Source organism: Nannospalax galili, unplaced genomic scaffold (assembly GCF_000622305.1).
Source record: "Nannospalax galili isolate Female #2095 unplaced genomic scaffold, S.galili_v1.0 scaffold9, whole genome shotgun sequence".
Lineage (NCBI taxonomy): Eukaryota > Metazoa > Chordata > Mammalia > Rodentia > Spalacidae > Nannospalax > Nannospalax galili.
In genome coordinates, this window is record NW_008360332.1 from 5,343,628 (window position 1) to 5,367,144 (window position 23,517).

Genomic DNA, 23,517 nt, shown 5'->3' on the forward strand with positions numbered 1-23,517 from the left:
GATAGATAGATGATAGGTAGATAGTAGATAGATGATAGATAGATAGATAGATGGATAGATAGATAGATAGATGATAGATAGATAAATAGACAGATAGATGATAAATAGATAATAAAAGGATAGATAGATGATAGATTTTTTTTAGTAGTACACAGGTATATTAAAATGGAATAATACCTAGGGATATATAGCCTGTTTCTTTAAGATAGTGGTATCTTTTCCAGGTGGTATCAAGCAGGAAGCTTAACTGGACCCTCTTACAATCACTCTAGGTTCATAAATAGAAAGATAGCAAAGTTTGGATCTAAGAATATTTTGTAAGTTTGTATATGATCTGTTAAAGCAATACTGTCAAATGCAGAAACCCTAAACACAACTGACCCCTAGCACTTCAAGGAATTAAAAGTAAGTGACAAATTCAGTTTCACAATCACATTCCAAGTGTTCAAGAGTCTCTCGTGACTGATGACTACTGTACCGGACAACACAGGTACAGAAACCTTCTGTGCTTGCAGAAAGCGTTGGGGAACTGAGCTCAGAAAATCAAGCTGGCTGTAAAGCATCAGAATCCATCATTCAAAACTTGGTGAGTAACTGAGGATAAAAATGAAGGCTGCCCAAATCTGAAAAGTTCCTTCCATTCCTAGTTTGTTTCCAGGTCACAAGTCACAGACTTGTGCTCTACGTTCCGTTCAGATCTGTGTTTCTGGAATAGTCTTCAACTGAATGCAGTTGAATTGTACAGATGTACTGGATTTTTTTAACCATAAACTTACTGAGAGTCATTCAGGCTGTTACAGTATGTGACTTTCAGGAATATCCCTGCAAAGAATGTTCACCTATGAAGATCTTTGACAACATTCAAGCTAAGAATTTGCAGGACAGGAGGCAAGAAGTGGTTTTGCTGAGTCATAGGACAACGGGCATGCATCATTTAATAGATAAGGCAAATGACCTTTCTAGAGTTAGACCAATGTGCTCTCCCTCAGATAGCACAGCAAAGGTCCTCTCGGCCACACTATTCCCATTGGTGGCTATTATCTGTCTTATTAATATTTTCCAATATGATAGTTTTCACTTGCTTCTTCATCATCATTAGTGAGACCAAGGATCTATTTACATGTTAATTGGCTATTTGAAGACCCATAAATCATCTTTTCATGACCTTTTTATGTGCTTTGCAATGTTACTTATTGGTGTTTATGGGCTAATTTGTCCTTTGCTGATCAATTGATTGCAAGGACTATTAGTTTGCTGATGTTACTTTTCACTTTATGTGAAATATCTATTGTCCCCAAACCAGTCCCCCACCTGCTCAATTCCCTCTTGTCATTTCTGCCTTTTAAGATTTAGTTTAAGATGGCTTTGCCATTCATAAATTTTTATTTTGTTGTTTTGTTTTGTTTTGTTTTATTTTGAGATATGATCTCACAGTATAGCCCAGGCTGGACTGGAACTCACTATGCAGCCCAGGTTAACCTCAAACTCCCAGTAATCCTCGTGCCTCGGATCTTGAATTCTAGAATTTTAAGCAAGTACCATCATATCTGACTACAAGTTTTCATACATCCAAATCTGTCAAGTTTTCCCTTTGAGTGGTCTAGGTCAGATCTTCTTCAAGAAGCCAATTCCCTCCCTCATGATTATAAACAAATCCTTCTGCATTTTCATTTGTCTTTAACATTTTCCTTTTTATACAATGAATTGTGTTCTAAATGGAATTTATTTTTGTATATAAACGATAAGCTCTAACTTGATTTTCTTTAAAGTAACCAATTGTTTCAACAGGGTTTACTAAAAAAATCCATTTATTTCCCAATAATCTAAAATGCCATATCTGTCAGGATTTCTATCTTACAAAATTTTTCATCTATTGCTAGACTGCTTTGTTTGCATTAGCCATTTACCTGCACTCTTCTCTCACTGATTACAAAATTTACTTGGACTCAAAGAAAGTTGAATCTTTTCCAATAAAAATCCCTTCTTTTGCAACAGAGGAAGATTATTACGGAGTTTCACAACTGGTCGCATACAGAGATTAAGCATCTGTGAAATGCCCAACCCTACGTAACACATCCACAGTGGAACCTCTACACCTAAGACTCACGGAACATACTGGAACAAGGGGTAGAGAGAACACTAATGCATCTCTCAACTCTCATCAACGAAGCTCCCTCATGCAGCAGAGGACAGTGAACCCAGGGTTAAGGGACCTTTGCGGAAGAGGGGTCAGAAAGATTCTAAGAGGCAGGGGAGGAGGCACATGACCATACAGAAACAGTCGTACATGCTCCTCAGACTTTACTCATGAACTTACAGCAATGGCGTCAGCACACACAAGACCCGTGCAAACTCAAGCAGACAAACCCATCACAGAACTGGGGAAATAAGCAGCAGGCCCCAATCTTAGCCATACTGGGCAACTGGTTACTACTGGGTAAAGAAGAGCTGATCTTTCTTTAAGGTAGTGATTCTAGATAGGCTGAGACTAGACTCTAGTGAATGAACTAAGGGGCACTAACTTGACTCAGTAGACCTTAACATACATGACACAAGGCATGACTCCAGTGGGGAGGGGGGCTATGAGAGGGTGCCTATTGGAAAAGGGGTATAAACATGATTAAGATCTTATATATGAAATACACAAAAATTCAATTAAAAAGGTCCTTGTCTTCATTAATCAAGGCCAGAGTCTGGCTAAACTAACATGCATCAGAGGTTCCCAGTGAGTTTAGCAGCCTGCCTCTGCTGCTGTCTCTGATACATCCTCCTCAATGGAGGCAGCGTATGTGACCACGGCAGGACACAAGCAAAACATTCGTTGAATGAGCTAATGAACAACAACTATGATCTGTTTATTCATATAAAACATGTAGCTTAAAACTCATAGCCTGACCAATATCAAATCTCACCTTATTAACAAAGGGTAGAATGGACAAATGTTCGTTTATATTATTGAAGTAAGACAATAACTTCCCTAAAGCTATGAAAATAGCATTATCTCCTGAAAAATAATCCAGTGAGTTAGAGAGACCCCTTAAGGTGCTGTCCACTCCCTGCTCCCAGTCTCCATGACAGCTGTTTGATGCCGTGTCCTCAATCTCTTCACATTCCCCACCATACTAGGGGGCCCCTCACCTTCCCTCTGATTGGCACAACTGCTCTTGGCTACACGAAACTTCCGAGTTTGCTTAAGAACTTTGTATCCCTCCTCCCTCCTGTGCCAATCCTTCTAGACCATTCTCATCAATACACAAATGAAAGTATCCTCATCTTTAAAACTGGTGGGGGGCTCTACTCATCACCCCACAACTCTCTCCCCACCACCACTATGTTTTCTTTTGCCTGCTCCCTCCCCTCCTCCCAAAGTCTTTGAAAAGAGGGAGCAGTAGCTGTGGCCCCTTCCTCTCCACTTCTCACTCACTGTATATCCCCCATTCAAGTTTGAATCCCTACCACTCCTTAAACTGGGCTGTAGTTACACTAACCTCCATGTTTACCCCAACAACAGGCAGCTTAATGCTCAACACCCTACTATGCTGTCCTTAAAATAACACCTTTACTTGGCTTCAGTGACACCCAGCTCTTTTTTCACACTACACTGACTGCTCCTTCTCTGTCTCCTTCAAAGAATCCCATCTCTCTGATTCCTACATGCAGGAAGACCCCTGGGACTCAGTCCTTGAAACTCCTGTCTTCCCTAACAAACTCTCTAGGTAATCTCATCTAGCCCCATGACTTTAAATACCTAAGAGAGTCTTAAATTTCTTATCTCCATATCCAACCTCAGCTCTGATTTAAAAAAAAATAATAATAATGAAATATATATATATACCAACAAAATATCTTCACCTGGATAATCAGTACATCAATAAAGCAGGACCAAGACCAAATCACAACAAAACACCACAACAAGACCCTTTTTGCCTGCAGACTTCACCCGTGCCATTACTACCCTAGCTAAGCACCCACCAGGGCTTGCCTCCGTTACCCTAGAGGCCTACTAACCAATTTCTATTTCTAGTGTGCTGTATGCCCTCTCCCTCAATTTTCCTCCTCTCAAGTAGTTATCAGTCCTTTAAAAATCATAAATTGGACTATGAAACTCTTCTTGGAATTTTCCAGTGGCTTCCTATACATTAAAATAGAACCCCAACTTCACATAGCATATTAAGTTATCATCTGAGCCCCATCATCTGAGCCCTGCCTTGCTGTCTAATCTCATCTCTTGACCATTACTGCATTGCTTACTGTTTTCCAACAAAAACTAATTATCTTGTAAATGAATGAATAAGTCCAATGGTGCCTTCTACGCTCTGTATCCACATCAAACAAACTCGTACCCATGATCTTCGTTTCTGCTCTTCCCTCTGCTGAGACATGGACCCACCACTATCTGCACAGCCAAGTTTCTGCTCAGATGCTACCTTCTCTTTTTTAGCCTGTTTTACTTTATAGGAATTAGTCTTGTCTTGTGACCCACGTTTGTTATAAAACATCCTAACTATGTATGAGGGCTCTATGAAAGCACGGATCTCCACCCACCCCCCCACATTCACTTTTTTATCCGCACAATCTAAAACTCTGTCTCACACACAATAGGTCCATAGTATTTGTTAAAGACATGAGCAGTACAATGTGAATATATAAACTTACTATGAAATTAACTGGATGGTCTAAGCTTAATACGGATCCAAAGGTCAAAGAGATTTTTGACTGTTACTCACTTTCCGCTGTTTGGCAGAGTCCAATTTTATGAGCCAGTATGAAGCCACTTTTGTTTTATAATGCTTCCAGTTATCCATGATCTGTTGAGGGAGGGGGTGCGAACAAGTTTAATCTAGAATGCTCCCCAAAGCAATCAATACAAGTAAATAAATGAATTTTATGAATTTGTGAAACTAAAGCACTGTAATACTACTTGTAAACAAAACTTTCTCCATTCAGAAAAAGACATGTGCAGTGATTTCTAATGTAAGCCAGAGAGGCTGTCTGAATTCAAAGCCTCTCCCTCTTCACTGAGCATATAACCACCCACGAATGGAAGTCAGAAGTCTTTAGGAACACACATTTTAGGGAAAACTCCAACTCATAGATTTTCCATCTTTATTCCCAGGGTTGTATTAGCCACATAGTAATAGAATACTGAATTACACATCCAAAGGCAGCTTATATTTTTATTATCCCTTTCTTTGTATTACCTGTAACTCTACAGAATTTCTCAATATATATTCCAGTAATGTATACTGTAGCAATCATCCAAATATGAGACACAGTGAACAGAGCAAAGAAGCAAATGCCTGACACAAATTATTAATTACACTGAATTACTTACATAACCCTAACAATGGTCTTCATACACCAGTGACATTAGCCACAAATATTACTGCTACTTTCTCACGTTCTACCTCATTCAAAAACAGCAAACCACAAAATCAAGACATAATGGTCTTTACTTAGAAAATAACACTAGCAAATAAAATAAGTAAAAACACATGCAGGGCTGGTGAGATGGTTCAGCAGGTGAAGGGGACTGCAGCCAAGCATGAAAACTTGAGTTTGATTCCTAGAACACACATGATGAAAGCAGAGAATCAACTCTTCCTCAAGTTGTTCTCCTACATCCACACATAGGCCATGGTACACTGCACACACACACAAGTACGTAAATGTAATTTTTTAAAGTTTAAAAAGCATACTGAGCACAATGCTTTATGATCAATTTAAATTTTCTTTTTTATTTCATGTGTGTGTTATGCCTGCATATATATAAGTGCACCTATGTGCAATGCCTGTGGAGGACTGAAAGAGGGGGTCAGAGCCTCCATAACTGGAGTTACAGGCAGTGGTTAGCCACCATGTGGGAGCTGGGATTTGAACCCAGGTCTTCTGCAAGAGCAGCAGTGCTCTTAACTGCTGAGTCATCTCTCCAACCCTTAATTTTTCTTTTGATGTAACAAGTAGTAGCTTACAAGATACTTCTACTTTTTTAAAAAGATACAACAATTCGCAAAATATTTGGAGGCTTTTGCTATATATGTATTTCATTAATGTAATGACAAATATACAATTTGTCATTACGTACTTTTTGTATGAAGAAAGCCTTTTTGTTATTGTTTCTGTACATTTGCTTTAGACAAATGTTACAACAGTATAAAGGCCAAGTGCACACTGTGGTTTTTATTTTTCACATGACCACTAGATGGTGCCTGCTCCTCTGGAAAAAAAAATCCACAAGGCCTGCAGAACAATGTTCTACTACGGATGAAGAAAGCCCACTTAAAAAGGATGCTAACTGAAGGGGAACCTTGAGCAAAAAAATCCTTCCACCAAAAACATCTTAGTAACCTTGAACTTCTTTCCAAATTAGGAGCAAGTCTCAACTGCTGAGTCTAGCACCCTTGCCATTTTCAAATGTTCCACTGGGTGGTGCAAATGTGTATGTAAAAAGAAAATTCAACTATTTCAAAATCTGACCCAAAAAGGTGACATTCCAGGTGTTGCTTTCAAGTCTCCTTGGCATTTTCTGCTGGGCTGACCTGTTTTCATCCCATCTCTTTCCACCTTTAAGTTTTTAAACTTAGCAAGTTTTCACAGGAAAAGAAAGTCTAGCTTGCTATTTTTTTAATTATGAAAAACAAGGTATTTGACACTAATTATTCTCCCTTGATAAAGAAGCCTTATTATACAATTACACTGTATACTAAAACACATGTTCCATTTCTAATTATAAATGAGACCGCAGTGTGCACAAATCCTAACAATTAAAATGAATTCTTCTACTTTATAAACTTCGTGGAATCTGAAAAGAACATTAAGTTCCCCATGCTACCGAGTATAATGTGACCAGGAAATACATTTTCTGTGTAGGGGGGTGGCATGTGTGTGTGTCCATATGTGTGTGGCATACATATATCCTGTGTGTGTGCACATGTGTGCATGCTTATGGAGACTAGAGATCAATCTCCTTGGATGTCCTTCCTCAGAGCTGACCACCTTGTGTTTGAGATACGGTCTCTCATTGGGACCTGGGACTCACCAAATAGGTCCTTATCGCTGCCTTTCTACTGCTGGGTTTACAGGTGCATGCTACCATGTCCAACCTTGTGTATAGGTGCCAAAGATCCAATTCAAATTCTCATCTTGCACAGCAAGCATTTTACAAACCCCAGCCCCAGGAAATATACTTTAATACTTTAAGAATAATAAATAAATGTTCCTGGATTTTTACAGTCATCAGATACTCACATCCTCTATTAGAAGTTCTGATTCTGCATCTGATTTTCCTGGAAAGCGGATCCTCATGTCCTTGAGAATACACAAGGTCTGACTTGTCAGGTCATCTTCCTGTTCTTTGGTTTTCAGTTGCTGCAAAGACTCGCTCTTAAATTTGAAAGAATACAGATATTTGAAGGGGGTCTTAGTTCATGGTGCCAGTATAAGCTGAAAGATATTTCTAGGTAAAAATGATGTCTTTTTAATTTTTTAAAGGAAAAAATACATTTATAAATTATTAGCATTAAGTTATCAGTAATGCTAATGATATCTTAATACTAGTGCTAATGGTATCATTTCCAATGATATTGTTAACACTTCATGGTTGTATTTTATTTTACTCAAGATACTAAGCTGAAAAATGAGTATTTTACAAGGACTCCCTAATCTGTTTCATTTGCAACAAATTCTTTATTAAAAAAATAAAATCAGTCATTGTGATGAAATGAATGCATTCATTTATCTTTCCTTTTTTCTCATTAGAAACATCTGCATTAAAGAAGCTAAGACCTTAAATAAATCTCTGGCCTATTTCCAGCAAAATGCAATAACTTCACTGACTTTCCCAATTGAAAATGCCTGGAAATTTATGCTGAAGAAGGGATGTTGATTTAACACATGATTACTTAATATGCAAAACCATTATAAACAGCCTTGTGCCTAATCGTTATATGTAAAATTTGCCAATTTTTAAATTATAATCCAGAGTCTCACTAAGTGAAACTTTCCACACAAATTTTCTCACCTTTGCAAACTACAGTAATAGATTGCAAAATGACACATTTACTCCGATTATTATCCACAATATTACCCTTTTGCACTGGTAAACAGAATATAAAATAATGCTTCTCTGTGTCCATCCTTGAGGTCTGTGATACGGTGACACTTGCCTTTAGTAGTCCATACTAAACTGTAGCCTAGGGTAGGTGAACAATCCAAGCTCCAGAAGGCCATGAGTTGAATTACAGAAGGCATCTGGGCTTCCATACACCATCCTCTCTACTGAGATCTTTGCCACCTAAATACTGAGTACAGTGCTTTCTGAAATCTTGAAAGGGCAAAATCGATAGCTTACCAACAGAGAGCTGGTAGAGCTGGCATCATTACCACTAGGTAGGTGTCTTGTATAGGAGGAGGCACGGTTTAAGGAATGAGACCGAGACGCTGAAGTTGGTCGTGCTAACGGTATCACTTGATGAGAAGAAAAGGGACGCATGTCTCCACTGGAGACTAAATGAGCAGAGATGGACCGAGGGCAGCTGACTGAACGCCTCATGGAATCTATTGATGATAGAAAAGCAGTAGTGTTAGTAGACACCCCCTCTACTGGATCTACATAAACTAAAATGAGACCAGGTGGTGATGAGTGACAACAAACGTCAAAGCCTAGAAATCATAGAGAGAAGATAAGTTTGGAATTCATTCTTCAGTTTGAATAGAGAACTTGCTGCAGAACACCACTGCTTCATTAGAAATGGCCATGGTGGGAACAATACCTCAGGCAGTACTTTACTAGCATGTTCTTAAAACATAACATTAGAGGTCCAGAAGAATGCAGACAAACATTGGTGGATATTACAAACAAGTACTGTGCCCAGCTTTATCTGAGTTCCAGGGATTCTAACTTAGAACAGCGACATTTCCCCCCATGAGCCATCTCCCCAGCTTGGAGAAAGGATTTCTATTGCCTAGAAGCTCAGAGAAAAAAATTCCCAAGACACGCAGCAGAATGGTGGCTAAGGTCAGGCTGAAGTCCTTACCACCTAATTTTAAGGTCTCCCTGTTTCTATGGCACCAGAATACCACCTTCTAATGTTGGGTTTAAACCTGCTATTAGAATCTCTACATAGGTTAGAGACTAAATATTTTATAGCAAGCCTCACAGGAGGGAGGGAAAGGAGTTGAGACAGAGGCTCTGATAAATAAATAAGTTATAGAATTGGGCCCCTCTGGGGGGCATAAAACAGAAGAAATGTTTAATGACCATTCTAATGTATTTTAAGCATATAATTGGCTAGTTAAAAGAGCAGCACTAAATGATCAGTCTCATTTACAAAGATGAAGAGAAAACAGCTAGCTTCAACAGCAAAGGGTTTTAAGTGAAGAAAAAAAATGTGTGAATTTACAGAACTGTTATCAGAATACCCAAGGAAAAGCATTTACTTTCCCCCATGAACTCTGAGAACATTCAGAAGTGTTTCTAGCAAGTTTTGACACCTGACTGGCCACCACCCAGTACCGTCAGCACCTGCATCTTTGCTTTGGCTCATTTGTTTAACAGATTCTCTATTCTGTATTTGTTCACAGCCTATGGAATATATCAATCTTCTTTAATTAAATAATTTAATAAAACTCACATGAAGCCAGGTTGCACACCCAAATATCTCTCTTCATCAGCTGTTGAAAAAAAATGTAATCCTTTGGCAATGGATACAAAGTGTAGATTTAGGGACATGTTTCTCAAAGATATTTCAAGAAAGCAACATTTCAAGTACTGTTTGTTTAGATACTTGGACAGTAAGCTGGGAGTGGTGGCACACGCCTTTAGTCCCAGCACTTGGGAGGCAGAGGCAGGTGGATCTTTATGAGTTCGAGGCCAGCCTGGTCTACATAGTGAGTTCCAGGACAGCTGGGGCTACAGGGAGACCCTGTCTCAAAAAGACAAAAAAAAAAAAAGAAAAAGAAAAACTCATTCAGAATACAGAAAATGCTGTTCAAAAAAAAACAAAAACAAAACCTCTGTTCCAATTATTAACATCACACTACTTCTTGAAAGCACACTGTATAGGAGCATGCCACTCTTCAGTCCATCTTTTTTTATTAATTAGATACAAAAGTCACATATTAATGTTGACAAATGTTAAGCTTCTAATAAAAATCTTTTTCCAAACCCTTTGTTGTTGCCTACTCTGTCAGCCTACTTTTTTGCTGGACTGCGGTGATGGTCCAGATGTGTGAAGCCTGCTCATGGAGATAAAGGGAAATATCATTGCCTTGAATCATCTCAGATTCTCATTTTCACCTATTTATGCTGAAAATTCAGACAAGAGAAATGGAGATCCTTGAGTAGGCTACAAAATACAGTTGTAATCCCATCTATAAATTAGGTGAGAAAAAGTCTCCTACGTTACTTTTTTTTGAAGTTATGACAAGTCCCCAAGTTGCTTATCTACAAAAGAAAGTGTTACATGTGATCTGCATTTTGTCCTTGGTCATCAACATCATTTTTGTGATACAATTTGAGGAAGATTTGTGGCTATGAGGTACCCAGTGTAAAGCTAAAAACAGAATATAAAACAAGGAGAACTCGTTATTATAATTCTTAGTAAGAAAATGAACAATAAGTGAAGAGATACATAACTGAATTAGACTAGGTTTAAAATGAAAATTCATACATGAAAATGTGTTTTAATTCTGTATCCTATTTTAGTATACAATTGCCTGATCTCAAGTTTTAAAAATCTCAGAGCTATAAAAACTGGGAAGCTTTCCCTACCTGCCCCATACCTTTATCGGTTAATGATATTAAGTGATAGTTATACTAGCTAATAGGTAAGTGATTTAAAAACTGACAAAATGTGTTAGAAAATGTCAGCTTCCAAAATAAAAACAGAGCCATATTTAACCAGACACACACTAAGCACTTAAAGAATCCTTAAGAAAAAAAAAGGAGTAAAATACCTGACCAACTCTGATGCTCACTTATTACGTTCTGAGTAAATCAATAAAATGGAACACAGTATCTTATTTCCCCTCCAAATGTACAAACCCTTGATGACAAGAGCAGTTGGGACATGTATCCTTATAGACTATTTGGAAGCAAAGTAAACAAGGGGCCATTTCTCTGAATTCTTCATTTATTAGTTAGGTATTCCATAAGTACTTTACTATAAGTTTGGAAGGTCAGTTTTAAAATAAACACATTATTGGTTGATCAAACATATTTAACATTGCTGAAGATCATATCCACAAAGGCTTGGAGCTGCTTGCTGTACTGCTGGGCTTTTCTTTGGTGGAACCCTGTGACACAGAGTACCTTGCTAATAGTGACGGTGACATAGGGGTTAAAAAAGTCCTGGGTGGAGGCAGCACAAAGGACTTTTCCAAGTGAGTCCAGGAGACAGAAATATTATATCGAGCATTTGGTGGTGAGCAGGAAATCAAAGGCACAATCATGGACATTCAGCTTTGAAGGAAAAAAAAAGGCACTGTGCAGATAAATAAAGGGAACAAAAAACGGAGGAGATGGAAAAGCTGGTTGGCTTCTTCCCCCAAATAGTTGTGATGCACCAAAGGTCCTGACTCAAGTGCTTACCCATGATGAAAATTAGAGGGAACAAAACTTCCAACTGCTCACAAGTGCATGGCTCAGACCCATTCAAGTCAAATGCCTAGAGAAACAGGCACATTCTAAAACATAGGTGACGATACCAAACAAAGTGGGTGACAAGTGAGAGCTGCATAAGAGAAACCCAGGCAAATTTAGTACTTGGAAGAACTACGAAAGGCAGAAGGAGGAATCCTCAAGTCAATCCTTTTGCTTTCTATCTGTAGGACTTGAAAAGGGTTGAGGGATGTGCCCAGGTCTGGCTAGAGAAAGACAGAGGATAGAATACAGGTCGCCTCACACATGACAAGGGTTCATTGGCCCAAGGACTTTTTACTGAGTTCAAGAGTTTCAGTTCTATAGTCTTCTTGTATCGATGTAGGAGAAATTGACTTACTAGGTTGTTGAATTAATTTGCAGTGACTGGAGTGCTTAAGGTGATATGGGATGTGACCACCTCTCTTATTTTGACACAGCTCTTTTTCATTCTCGTCCATGTCTGAGCTGCTGCTGCTGCTGTCACAGCTGCTCTCACTGCTACAGTAGTACTTCTTCTTCGTTACCTCTGCACATTCTGGCATACAACACAGAGGCTGCAACACAAAGACATCATTCCGCTAGAAGCCCCAACGAGCATGATATATAATCTGTTGATTTATTTTTCTTTTATGTGTAGGAGTGTTTTGCCTGCATATATGTAAGTGCATCATGTGCATGCAGTAGCTGCACAGGTCAGAAGAGGGCAATCTCCTGGAACTACAGTTATGGACAGTTGTAAGGTGCCAAGTGGATGCTGGGAACCGAACCCAGGTCCTCTGCAACAGTAGCCATCTCTCCAGCTCAGCAAATCCTATTTTTAATTTCCCCCTTGTGCTTTTTAGAGCAGATGTAAAGCCCAAGACTCTGCCACTCAGTGCTCTTCAGCCCACAGAGCATCCACTAACTGTTACAGTTCCTGGAGACCTTTCTCCCTAAATAGTGAATCAGTCCTGCTGAGGAAAATGCTGATTCTACATGACTGCAAAAAGAATAGAGTTTCTGGAAACAAAGAACAAAAATATGAGGTGGAAATATTTCATAGAAAAATAGAAATATCACAAACATAATCAGCTTTTAGTCATTTCACACATAGAGATCAAGACTCACTCAATAAAAGTGAGATTGTGGGAGCTGGAGTGATGGTGCAGCGGTTAAGAGCACTGGCTGCTCTTGTAGAGGACAAAGGTTTGGTTCCCAAAACCCACACAGTAGCTTACAGCTGTCCATAACTACATTTCCTGGGGAAATGACACCCTCTTTGACCTCCATGGGTATTGCACAACCCAGGTATACTTACACGCAGGTGAAACACACATACACATACACATACACATACACATAAACTAAAAAAAAAAAAAAAGCACAGATAAATATAACTTTCAAGGAAGATTGCGTAATGTGGGGGCGGGGGAGCAGAAGGAAGGAGGACAAAGGCAGTAGAAGCTGGCACAGAGCCCAGGAATCCATCCACTAAGATAATGTGCAAGAGGTAAAGGAAACCTCACGTGGCTAATTCACGGTAGATATTCACTCATTCACTAACTCTTCATTCATTTTACTTGGAATCAAACCTAGAGCCTCATCCATGCCAAGCCCGTAGTCTAATACTGTGGACATTTATAAAAATAGACATTTTAGATAATTATCCACTTTCTAAACTGGTCCTGAGTGACTCATGACCCTTCTCAAAGGAACCACAGCTTTACCACCAAGTCTGTCCACAATGGAATAACACTGCTTCTCATTACTGCTTCTCATTTTGTGGCATTTCACAAAATGATTATATGAAAATTAGTGTGGTAGAAAATTGTTTGGAAGATAGTTACCATGTAGAAAAGTAAATCTTTGATTTGATTGGCATGGTGCTATGTTCTAATATTGTTAACAGAAACATTTGTTTCCTATCCTCCAAATCAATGTTTCCAAAGATGCCAGGAAAAGGAAGAAGAGACATGGGGCAGCCTCACATCAGAAAGACTACACAGAACCAGGAACAAGAAAGTCTCGTGATTCTGTTATTTTAAGTCTGCTTGTTACACACACCATGTTCCTCCTAGTCCTGCTGGGAAAGGTTCCTGGGAGTTGTATACGAATGGCTTGTTCTCTGTTGAATCAAACAAAACCTGTATTGATGTTATCATACACCATATTGAAATCCTTGGATGTCATGGGGAATTACTGAAAGGAGGTCTGTCCTCCAGTGTGACAGAGTAGGATGAAAGAAGCAGAAGGAAACAGCACTTCGTGAAGCGCCTGGAATACAAAGCCAAAGCAGGATCATTTTAAAGTTACAGCCTTTGCAAAGGATGAAACACAACCAAAGCGGGAAAGGAGTCGAATACACTCAGGAACCAACTTGTGCTTAAACATATGTTCTCCCTTTGATGGTCTAATATTTACAGAGTACTAAAACTGTTCGATCAGCAATGCATAAAAACATTTGCCAGTAACACAATCATCAAACGCACTGACAGTCTTGGCTAACATGAACTCTAGAGAAAGGATATTTCCTTAGAAGCTGAGCACACCCCAAAGACACAGTGCAGAATCAGGCTTGCTAGCAGTGCCTTCCTTCAGGCAGCACATATCTTTAAGTTTTCCTAAGGGTCCTGACTACATAATTAGTTACGCATCCCTATAAAGGAATCCCAGGGCGGACCATTAGCCTAACCTCTGTCACATAAGCATTTAAGGATTTTTTAACCACCGTACTATTCAAGCCAATTAAAAGTCATAGCAACCCCACCCCAAATAGTTCCTTAACTGTAAAAGGGAGTTTTGAAATTGACATTAAATTATGCCACAAACCATACTACTTAATTTTATATCCAATTTTATTATAAAATGAGGCAGACATGAAATATGCATGGTAATAAAAACATGTTCATATACCTACAATTCAATTTTTAAAAACTGCTAATACTTTAGGTAGCTTGTGTAGATAATTAATATTTCTTAAATTCTCAAATTAGTGAAAAGTTGCTATTTCTCTAAATACAAGTTTGATTTGACCATAATCATTTCCAATTATTCATCAACTAATAAAGAGACTGCTGGAGATCAGTTTCCATGTAGAACCATCCCCCCGAAATGGAAGTTCCATTTTAGACTCTTGCTAAACCTTAAGGAAAAAATCGTAAAAACATTTCTACTTCAATTATGGTACTCATGTCCCCTTAGAAATACTATTGACCTTAGAAATTGCAAGAGTTATCCAATTTATTTAAAAAAACACACTATTAACTCTTACTGTGTATTTTTCTAGACTGAGAGAAGTAGGACAGCACACATTTGAATTCGGCTCCTGAAGTGGTTACACTTTCTTTTGGATGTAAAAGAAACAAAGGAAAATACAAGACTCTCAGGGCCTTGACACTTGCCTTTCTGCCATCAACACTGTGTCCCCAGGTGGTCTCAGGTTGGCTTTGCCACACTGTAATAACTGCTACGCAAAACTTAGGAGCCCTAGTGGTGTGACTGGTTAATGTGAAATAGTCATGCAAAGCTTAAAACTTCTTCAAATGTCTCCTAAAGGGAGCCATGATTCATGGGGGAATTCACTAATCCAAGTAATCTCAATATATTTGTTCCATGGGAATTTTCAACTGGAGAACAGTGTCTGACATCAGAAGTCTTCACACATATGTATCCCTGGCCAGGCTGACCTTCACCAGTTTCACTTCTTGCTCCTGAGGCTTCCATTGTTCCTATCGATGCGGCATCACACCTCCAGGTCTTTGCTTGAATGTTCCTTCTAACCCAAATGAGCACTGCTCATTTTGCAAGATCTAGTTCCAATGGAAATGCCTTTACCAAGTTATCCACAGTCTACCCACCACCTGCTCTATACACCTGCCATCCCCAGTTTACCCCCTTCTTCTCTGTGCACCTGCAGCACTTTACACTTTTCAGGACTCGACACAAACATCCTACTTTGGGATTTTCCTATCTGCTCCTCAACTAGCCAATGAGGAGTTTTACACACAGTCAACAAATTTAACCAATAGATTCTGAGAACTCGTGATCTGCTTCACACTCTGTTATGTGCTAAGATGCAAGGTCAATACCCACTTCTTGCCTTCAAGGTACTTAAAATAATACAAACAATTACTCATCTAACTGATCTATAAAAGCATTTCTTATGGCACAGGAAGGGAAGGAGGAGAAGAATTAAGTCTAATGGGAGTGCAAGGTAAAGTTTCACACAAGGTAGCAAATTCCAACTACATTAGGAAGGGGTCTCTAATCAATCCAGCAACAAAATGAATTTTTTAACAGACAGGTATTAAAATGTGAGCATCTAAGAGATCATGTCTGTGGATGCAGAGATGGCTCAGTCATAGGGAAATATAAACTAAAAGGTACACACTGAAAAACATGTCTAAGATTTCTCAAGTTCTACTTCTTCCCTACTGATGAGGACTTTATCATGTTAGAATACAAAACGGACGTCACCACAAAACATATCCAAAGAAAACACCTGCCCCTCTTTTGCCTACACAGAGGCTTTTCTCATTCCTAATAACTGTGTTTATTTCTATTAAGACATCATCAATGTCACTGTGTCATCAAGAGAAGGGGCTCTCCAAAGGGCTCCAAGTCAACATGCCACAGAAATACACGCTCATCTATGTAAGCTTCATCACTGTTCACAATGGCCAACAGCAGAGAGGCAGGAAAATGTGGTTTACACAAACACTGGAATTTTTTCAGCCTTGAAGAAAAACAAATTCATGTTTCTTACAGAAAACTAGATGTAACTAGAGATAATCATATTAAATGAATTAAGATAATCTTAGATAAACATTTTGTTCTTTCATTTGTGGTTCCTGAATATTTTTATTTTTATTTTTAAAATATTTTATTTATTATTTTTATATTATGTGTATACTGGTATTGCTACATGCAGGTAGGTGCACCTGTGTTGTGCAATGCCTGTAGAGGTCTGAAATTCGAACCCGGGTCTTCTGCAAAAACAGCCAGTGTTCTTAACCGCTGAGCCATCTCTCCAGGCCCCGGTTCCTGAGTTTTATGTAGCTACATAGCATCATGTATTCATATTTGACATGAAAGTGAAAGTAAAGCAGTTTAGGAGGACAATGGGAATTAATGTGAGTGGGAGGGCGAGAAAATGGAGGGTGGAGGTATATTAGGAAGAATGTGCTCAGCATACAATGTATACACATATGAAAATTTAATAAATAAATAGTTTGACTTCCTATCAATGAGTCTCTAGAAACACATTTTGCTTTATCTCTAATGCTACACATTTCTTTGTTAATTATTTATCTAGAGGCATAAGAAAAACCTACCACTGGATTTAGAATTAGGGTATTCCCTCTAAATCCCTCCCAGCCCTGATGTACTAGAAGAACAAAACAGGAAGGAAAGTAACAAAACAAAGCTGCTGCGTGTAAGAAAACACCATTCTTTCAGTTTTACCTGCACTGGACACATAAGTCCTGAAGGTCCTTTAAAAAAGCATCATGACTCTTACAGTAAACGCAAGGGGAAAACTGGATGGCCTAGTGGCTTTGGTTCTAAAGAAGGTAGAGGTACGGTACCTTTGGTCCTCGGACTCTGGTAGTTTTTCCCAACAACTTTTCGTCATCAATTTCACACTGTTCCAGAAGATCCAAAATATCTTCCTCCTTCAAAAATATTTTAATTAAAATTGTTATCACTAAAAGAGTCTAGAATTTTTCCAAGTCCATTAACCTCTGTAAAATTTGTGACTATTCCAGAAACTATGTAGTGCAGATTATTCATATCAAAGATGGAAAATTCTCTTGCAGAAATTTTCACTAAAATACAGCGATTACATAATACATTGCTGAAATCCACTGTGCATTAATTATCATAGCCAAAAATATCCTTCCCAGTACTACTAAAATCTTAGAATATAGAATTTTAATAAATTAGCTCACTGAGCACTAAAATTTCTGGACGCTCACTCTAATTTTCCATACCACAGTCTACTAATCATTCCTATATTGATTAGTACAAAGAAGTATCAAAAGTTCACATAGAAATCTGATGACTGGCCTAGAAATTTCATTTAGGGTTAATCTAATCTAGGGTTAGAATTTAGTTAATGGGCACTGCTTAATAAAACTGCTTAGAAATTTTATTATTGCAAAAATATTTTTACAGTTTTATGAACTGTTTTCATTCTATACCCATTACTGGTTGGGAAAAATGTACATACGCTAATAACTCTTACACTCCTCTAGAGTCATTCTGAAGTCAAAGAAAAATTATAAAGCACACCTGGATACTGAGCAAACCAGTGCAACTATACTGCAGTATAACCAACTGCCTCTAGGTTATTCAGCTTTTAACACTGCCCAAACTCTTCAGATATTTGTGACTTATACTTCAAAATCTCCTTAGATTTTATTGGAGATACCAGAAATCACACTGTATAGCAGGTTTATTCCATCTAAGAAGCCTAGCTGTTAAAATACCAAAAGATTCTAGTTATGGCCCTGCAATGGATTATATAGGTAGAGCCATCAGAAACCTAAAAATAGTCTCAAGGAGCTCTACTTTTGTTCAGAAGGAAGACCGCACTAGACAGCAGTTTCATTATGAGAAAGCCAGATGAACTAAACAACCACATATTTGAAAACAAAAAGCTAGATGGATGAAGTGTTCTGAGACAGGGCCAGGTTCTTCACACGTGAGCAGAGATCAGTGGCCACCTTTTCTATTTTGGGGACCTCGCAAGTCTGGGTATAGGTAGACAGAGGTGAGGCTATCATAGGCAAAGAAGTCATGCTGGGATAAAGAGAATCATCTTGAAATGCTCCCTTTTATCACCCAGAGATAAAACGTTAAGAGACCTGGCTACTGGCTACTCTGCCCAGAGCCCATATAGAAATAGAGACCGTCAAGCCAGACGGTGGGTAGCCCTAACTCCATACCTGATTACCCCAGACGAATACTTGAAACAACCTTGGCATTCTAGCCCTAGCTAAGCACAATTGTTTCTGGCCTACATGGCTCATTCCAAGTTAAGACTAGCCCAAGGAACCACTCAACTGTTGCCAGTGAAGACTGAGCAGTAACACACAAATAAACACAGAGGTTTGTTATGCTGCAATAGATAGCTGATGGTTCTTGCATCGGGGCTAACAGAGAAGAGGCGGATGGGAGTAGAGAGAGAAGAGGACCAGAGAGGAAGGGAGAAAAGTGTGGAGGGAGAGGACAGAGGCAGAGAGAAGGGAATAAGAAGAGGAGGGGAGAGGAAAGGGATGGGGAGAGAGGAGGAGAGCAGAGAGAAGAGGTGGGGGAGATGAGAGAGATGCGAGAGAGAGGGTGGAAGGCTGTGTGTGTGTGTGTGTGTGTGTGTGTGTGTGTGTTTGCACATGTGTATGTGGAAGTCAAAGGAATTCCTGCTTTGTCATTTGCTTCCTTAAGACCTTAATACAGTATCTCTCACTATTTCTAAGCTGGCAGCTAGCAAGAAGGACCTTCCTGTCTCTGCCCCCTGAAATGCTGGGGCTATAGGTACATGTGCAATGACACCAGGTTTTTTACATGGGTGCAGAGGATTTGAAATCAGGTCCTCAAGCTTGCACAGCAAGCCCTCACTCTTAACCCAATGAGCCATTTCCTCAGCCCCTAAGATGGATTTAAAGATGTGCTGCTTTTGCTTGGTCCTTTTTGATCCGTATAAACACTCATTCTCTAACCTTCATCTTTTTCAAAGGATTATTCAACTCCCGCTGGAACGAAGCTGCTCTTCCCGAAAGGAAGGTCTGAAAGGCAACAGCCAGCAAATTCTCATACTTTTCAAGTAGTGCTTTATCTTCAGGAGGATAAATTCGCCTACAAAGAAAAAGCCAGATAAACACATTTGTGGAAGAGACACTGTCACAGTTCAGTAGTGTCAGGGTTTGGTTGAGCACAAGAGGTTGGAGAATGGTGTTTGAACAAATTGGTAGAAGATAAAACATTGTAAGAGAATGTTCAGAGAACTTGAGAACATGCAATCCAAGAAGGTAGACATTAGTCTGCATGGTCTCGTCAAGCGGTGTAGTAACTCAGGGGAGAGGCAGAATGGGAGTTCTCTTTCCTTGATAGTGCAGAGGTGTTAGGGTAAGGAAAACACATCTTACAGAAAGTGCAAGAAACTCTGCACCTCCACCCTTTGCTAAGTCCTATTGCGGCAATGTCAAAGGCTGGGAGGAGGTACAGTGTTTTCTAGAACATTAGGGAGCCCCTTTGTAGCCTATCAAGGGTGAAACTGTGAGGATTCCTAGTTCAGAGCAGTCCATACCCCTGTCTACTTATCTACTATCTCTACATAGCTCCTTCAAATGTTTTCTTATTCTGCCTGGTTGCTGAGCCTTTAGGCTTAAAATGACAAACTGCAATCAGTACAAACTGGCAGAAAGAATACTTAGACCTGAATTTTGACCTTCTTAAAATACTATATAATAACCAGATGCAGACACAGGGGAACCGGAAGTTCAAAAGACCTCCTAGAAGCACAGAAGGCTAGAGGGGGCCCTCAAGCCAGAACACCTGTTTGCTGACTCCCTTTCCTTTCCTGAATGACATTAAGCATTGTGGTTGGAAAGCACGGTACTTAAAATAAGCAGAAAGGGTTGGTATGTAGAATGGCTGTGCAGACACATCTTCAGTGTCTGTAAAGACAGAGGCACAATTACCTGTAATTCCCCATATGCCGATTCTCGTGTTCTTCTCGCGAAACCTGCTTCCGTACTTGAACGAGTCTCTCTTTCTAAAAATGAAGACATTTTATAAAGCCCAATGAGTCCAGGCACTCAAATCACAGGTACTTTGTTAAAATTAGTTCCCACCAGGCTGAGGTGCAGCTCAGTGGCAGAGCGTTGGCCTGGCGTGGGTTCTCTACCCCCAATAATACAAGAATAGAAATAAATGAATGCTTAAGACACAATATTCATACCAACTCTTCTTTCCGCCTCTCCAGCTGGTGTCTCTGCTGTTCCCAGTCTGAGGAACCTGGTGAAAGCCTCTTTATTGAATTTTGACCATACAGCCTCCGTTGAGCCTCTGCTTTTTGCTTGGCCAAGTTTTTCCTCTTATCACTGGTCCTAAAATACAAAACACAAGACCACAGCTTTCCATTTAGGTAACTTCTGTTAGCACCCTTGTGAGAAGTTGCAGACATTGGTTCATTTACATACAATATATTCATCTAAGCATCTATAAATAGCAGGACTACATATGGTAAGTAGAACTTCCAAAGATAACAAGATAAAATGGAAACCTAGGTCTCATATTTTATCTGAGTAATGTATCTATATAATCCTTGACTGGTGAATTAAATACTGAATCTGTCTCTCCATCTATTAAACATTAGCAATGCTAATGTTTTCCTCCTAGAGGCCTTACAAAGATTAATTTCAGTAATTAATAAATGTGCTTCTGTTCTTCAAGCTCTCCCATTTATATTTAAGCACTCTCTTTTACCCTGACCACTCTTCAGTACATGTCCAGACATGATTGAAATCCCACCGTATCTCTCATCATTCATTTAAAAACTAGCCACAGAGTTCTCCTTTTTTTTGTTCAATCATGAACATTTCATCACAAGGCTGATTTTTATACAAGGGGTCCTGTTCTGGGATTGTCTCTCCAGCACCAGTCCCCTGCTCTCTCTCTTCCCTCCCATGAGGAAGTACAATGAATGGGAGGTATCCTCTCTATGTTTGCAACAATGTGGAATCCAGAAGAAAAGGAAAAGCAAAGTCAATACTGCCCTCAGCATAGAGAAAAAACAGCAAACCAGAGTGCTGATCTCTGAGCTTACATAATTTCAGTGTGTTCTGCTGTCCTTGCCCTCTCAGGCCCAGACAGGCCTGTGCATCAAAGGGAAACACACAGGAAAACTGTCTGCTTGGTGTCTACCTTGGAGAAGGAAGGAGGTGTTTACAGAAGGCCTCATTCAATTCTTTGAGGACTGCACTCAAAATATCAAGCCATGGCTCTAAGGAACGTTTCTTTGTTCCAAATATGTGTCGCCTGTACAATTTCAACTTACAGGAGTGCCAGAAAACATACATTGCATTTCCATTCATGACGACATTGAGGCTTCAGTGTCAGAAGGTCAAAAGGTGGTCAGGATAAAAGACATAATCTGAGAAAAATAAACTATGGGAAACTTTAAAATACAAGAAAGTCAGCTGATCATAAAGGCTTGGTGCTAGCTAGAGAGCTTCAAGTATAATTTCAGGTGCTGAAAGGAAGCATGAATCCTAAAAGGGGAAGGGACTCATCACACCTGCACTGTAAAAGGCTACGCGCTTGGCAGTATATAGGGTGCTCAGTGGCTGGACACAGGTGAGGAAGGAAGACCAGGCAATGGTGCCCTACTAGCAAATGTGAAGCCTGAGGGCCGGGACCAGGGAAGCTGGAGTGGAGCTGCAGAGACAGCAAACACTGAAGATTCTGGAGGAAGAACAGACATGTAAGTGAGGAATAAGATTTCTGATGTTAGCGACTAGGTGACTACGAATATTGTTGTTTCAACCATGACTACAAATCTGGCTGAGTGTCCTCAGTGAACAGGACACACCCTGGCTGAGGTCCCCCTTATCAAGCTTTGATGTCCCAGCTTATCATTTGTATACAACACAGAGAAGAAAGGAAAAATAAGAGAGAGGAAGACCAAACAATAAAGGGGAAAACAAAAATAAATAGGGGAGGATCTTTTGTTTTTAATGGCGTGGCCTTTTATTAGGAAAAAAAAAATCAAAGCAGTAAAGTACTGTCAACAGAAGCCCCTCAAAGAATTAGAATCTCTGCAGGAACGCTATGCTGAGTGAGGACAGATGGAATCAGTGCTACAGGAGAAACTGTCTCCAACAAACACCTCTGCAGTCCGGTAACTTGTCCCACAGCTATGTTTACAAAGGCATTATCTCTTGGCTTTTGTTTAATCTTTCTTATAAATTGTAAGACTACTAATAGAACTGTAAATAAACCCATTTCCTTTACTAAGTCCCATCTCCAGGTTTTTCAGCAGAGTCCATGAGAATGACCCAAGATGCTGGTTATAACTCTTTACTTCACAAATCAGAATCGCACCATTACTACAAACACAGCCCTCGGGTAGCAGCTAAGATTAAAGTAATAACGATGTTTAATTAGAATGTTCTTTTCATATTCATATCTGGCCTTCACAAGATGGCATTATAAAAACTCTTTACAGGGGGCTGGAGAGATGGCTCAGAGTTTAGAGCACTGGCTGCTCTTGCAAAGGACCGGGGTTCGATTTCCCAGCACCTACTTGATGACTAATAACCATCATAACTCCAGTTCCAGGGCATGTTATCTGATCCCCTTTTCTGGCTTCCACAGGCATTGCATGACACACCTACGTGCAGGCGTTACACTCATGTACATAAAATAAAAATAATATTTCCTCTGTGTTGATCCTCCTTTTTGTAGACTGGACACTGGTTCAAGTCCATTTGATGGGGTCTCCATGGCCTCCTTGGATGAGAGGACAGGTGACTCAAGCGAAGCCAGCCATGGTCGAGCAGGACCTTTGACTTATCTTCACATAGATGGAACTGGTAAAAGAAAGGAGCCAGGGGCTCCTCCCAAGCCCATTTGACTCCTGAGGAAGTGATCCTCAAACGGCCTTAAGAATGAAAATAAATTGGTTTATCTGGGCCAACTGTATGGTCTTAAAACACCCAAAAAGAAAGTATAACCAAAGATTAAAGGAGTCAATATAATTTTTAAGAGTCCATATGTATAGCTAAAGGGTACATAACAAGAAGCAATGCCAGACAGGAGATCCCTTCCTTTGAGTTGTTGGCCAGAGTGGCCCAAAAGACTCCCAGACAGTAACCCAGCATAGAACGGGGAAAGTG

The 23,517-nt window shown here is 39.5% G+C and overlaps 1 protein-coding gene across 2 annotated transcripts in view; it reads right to left on the minus strand.

The window, feature by feature from the left end:
- Ttll7 (tubulin tyrosine ligase like 7) overlaps nucleotides 1-23,517 on the minus strand; it is a 157,817-nt gene that overhangs the window by 34,637 nt on the left and 99,663 nt on the right. For both annotated transcript variants that reach the window (XM_008826228.3, XM_008826227.3), the window contains 8 exons: nucleotides 20,580-20,727; nucleotides 20,320-20,393; nucleotides 19,339-19,474; nucleotides 17,206-17,292; nucleotides 12,000-12,195; nucleotides 8,351-8,556; nucleotides 7,249-7,383; nucleotides 4,728-4,808 (listed from right to left, as the gene is read on the minus strand). In XM_008826228.3, coding sequence (XP_008824450.1) covers nucleotides 4,728-4,808; nucleotides 7,249-7,383; nucleotides 8,351-8,556; nucleotides 12,000-12,195; nucleotides 17,206-17,292; nucleotides 19,339-19,474; nucleotides 20,320-20,393; nucleotides 20,580-20,727 — 1,063 coding nt within the window. The remainder of the gene's footprint in view (nucleotides 1-4,727; nucleotides 4,809-7,248; nucleotides 7,384-8,350; nucleotides 8,557-11,999; nucleotides 12,196-17,205; nucleotides 17,293-19,338; nucleotides 19,475-20,319; nucleotides 20,394-20,579; nucleotides 20,728-23,517) is intronic.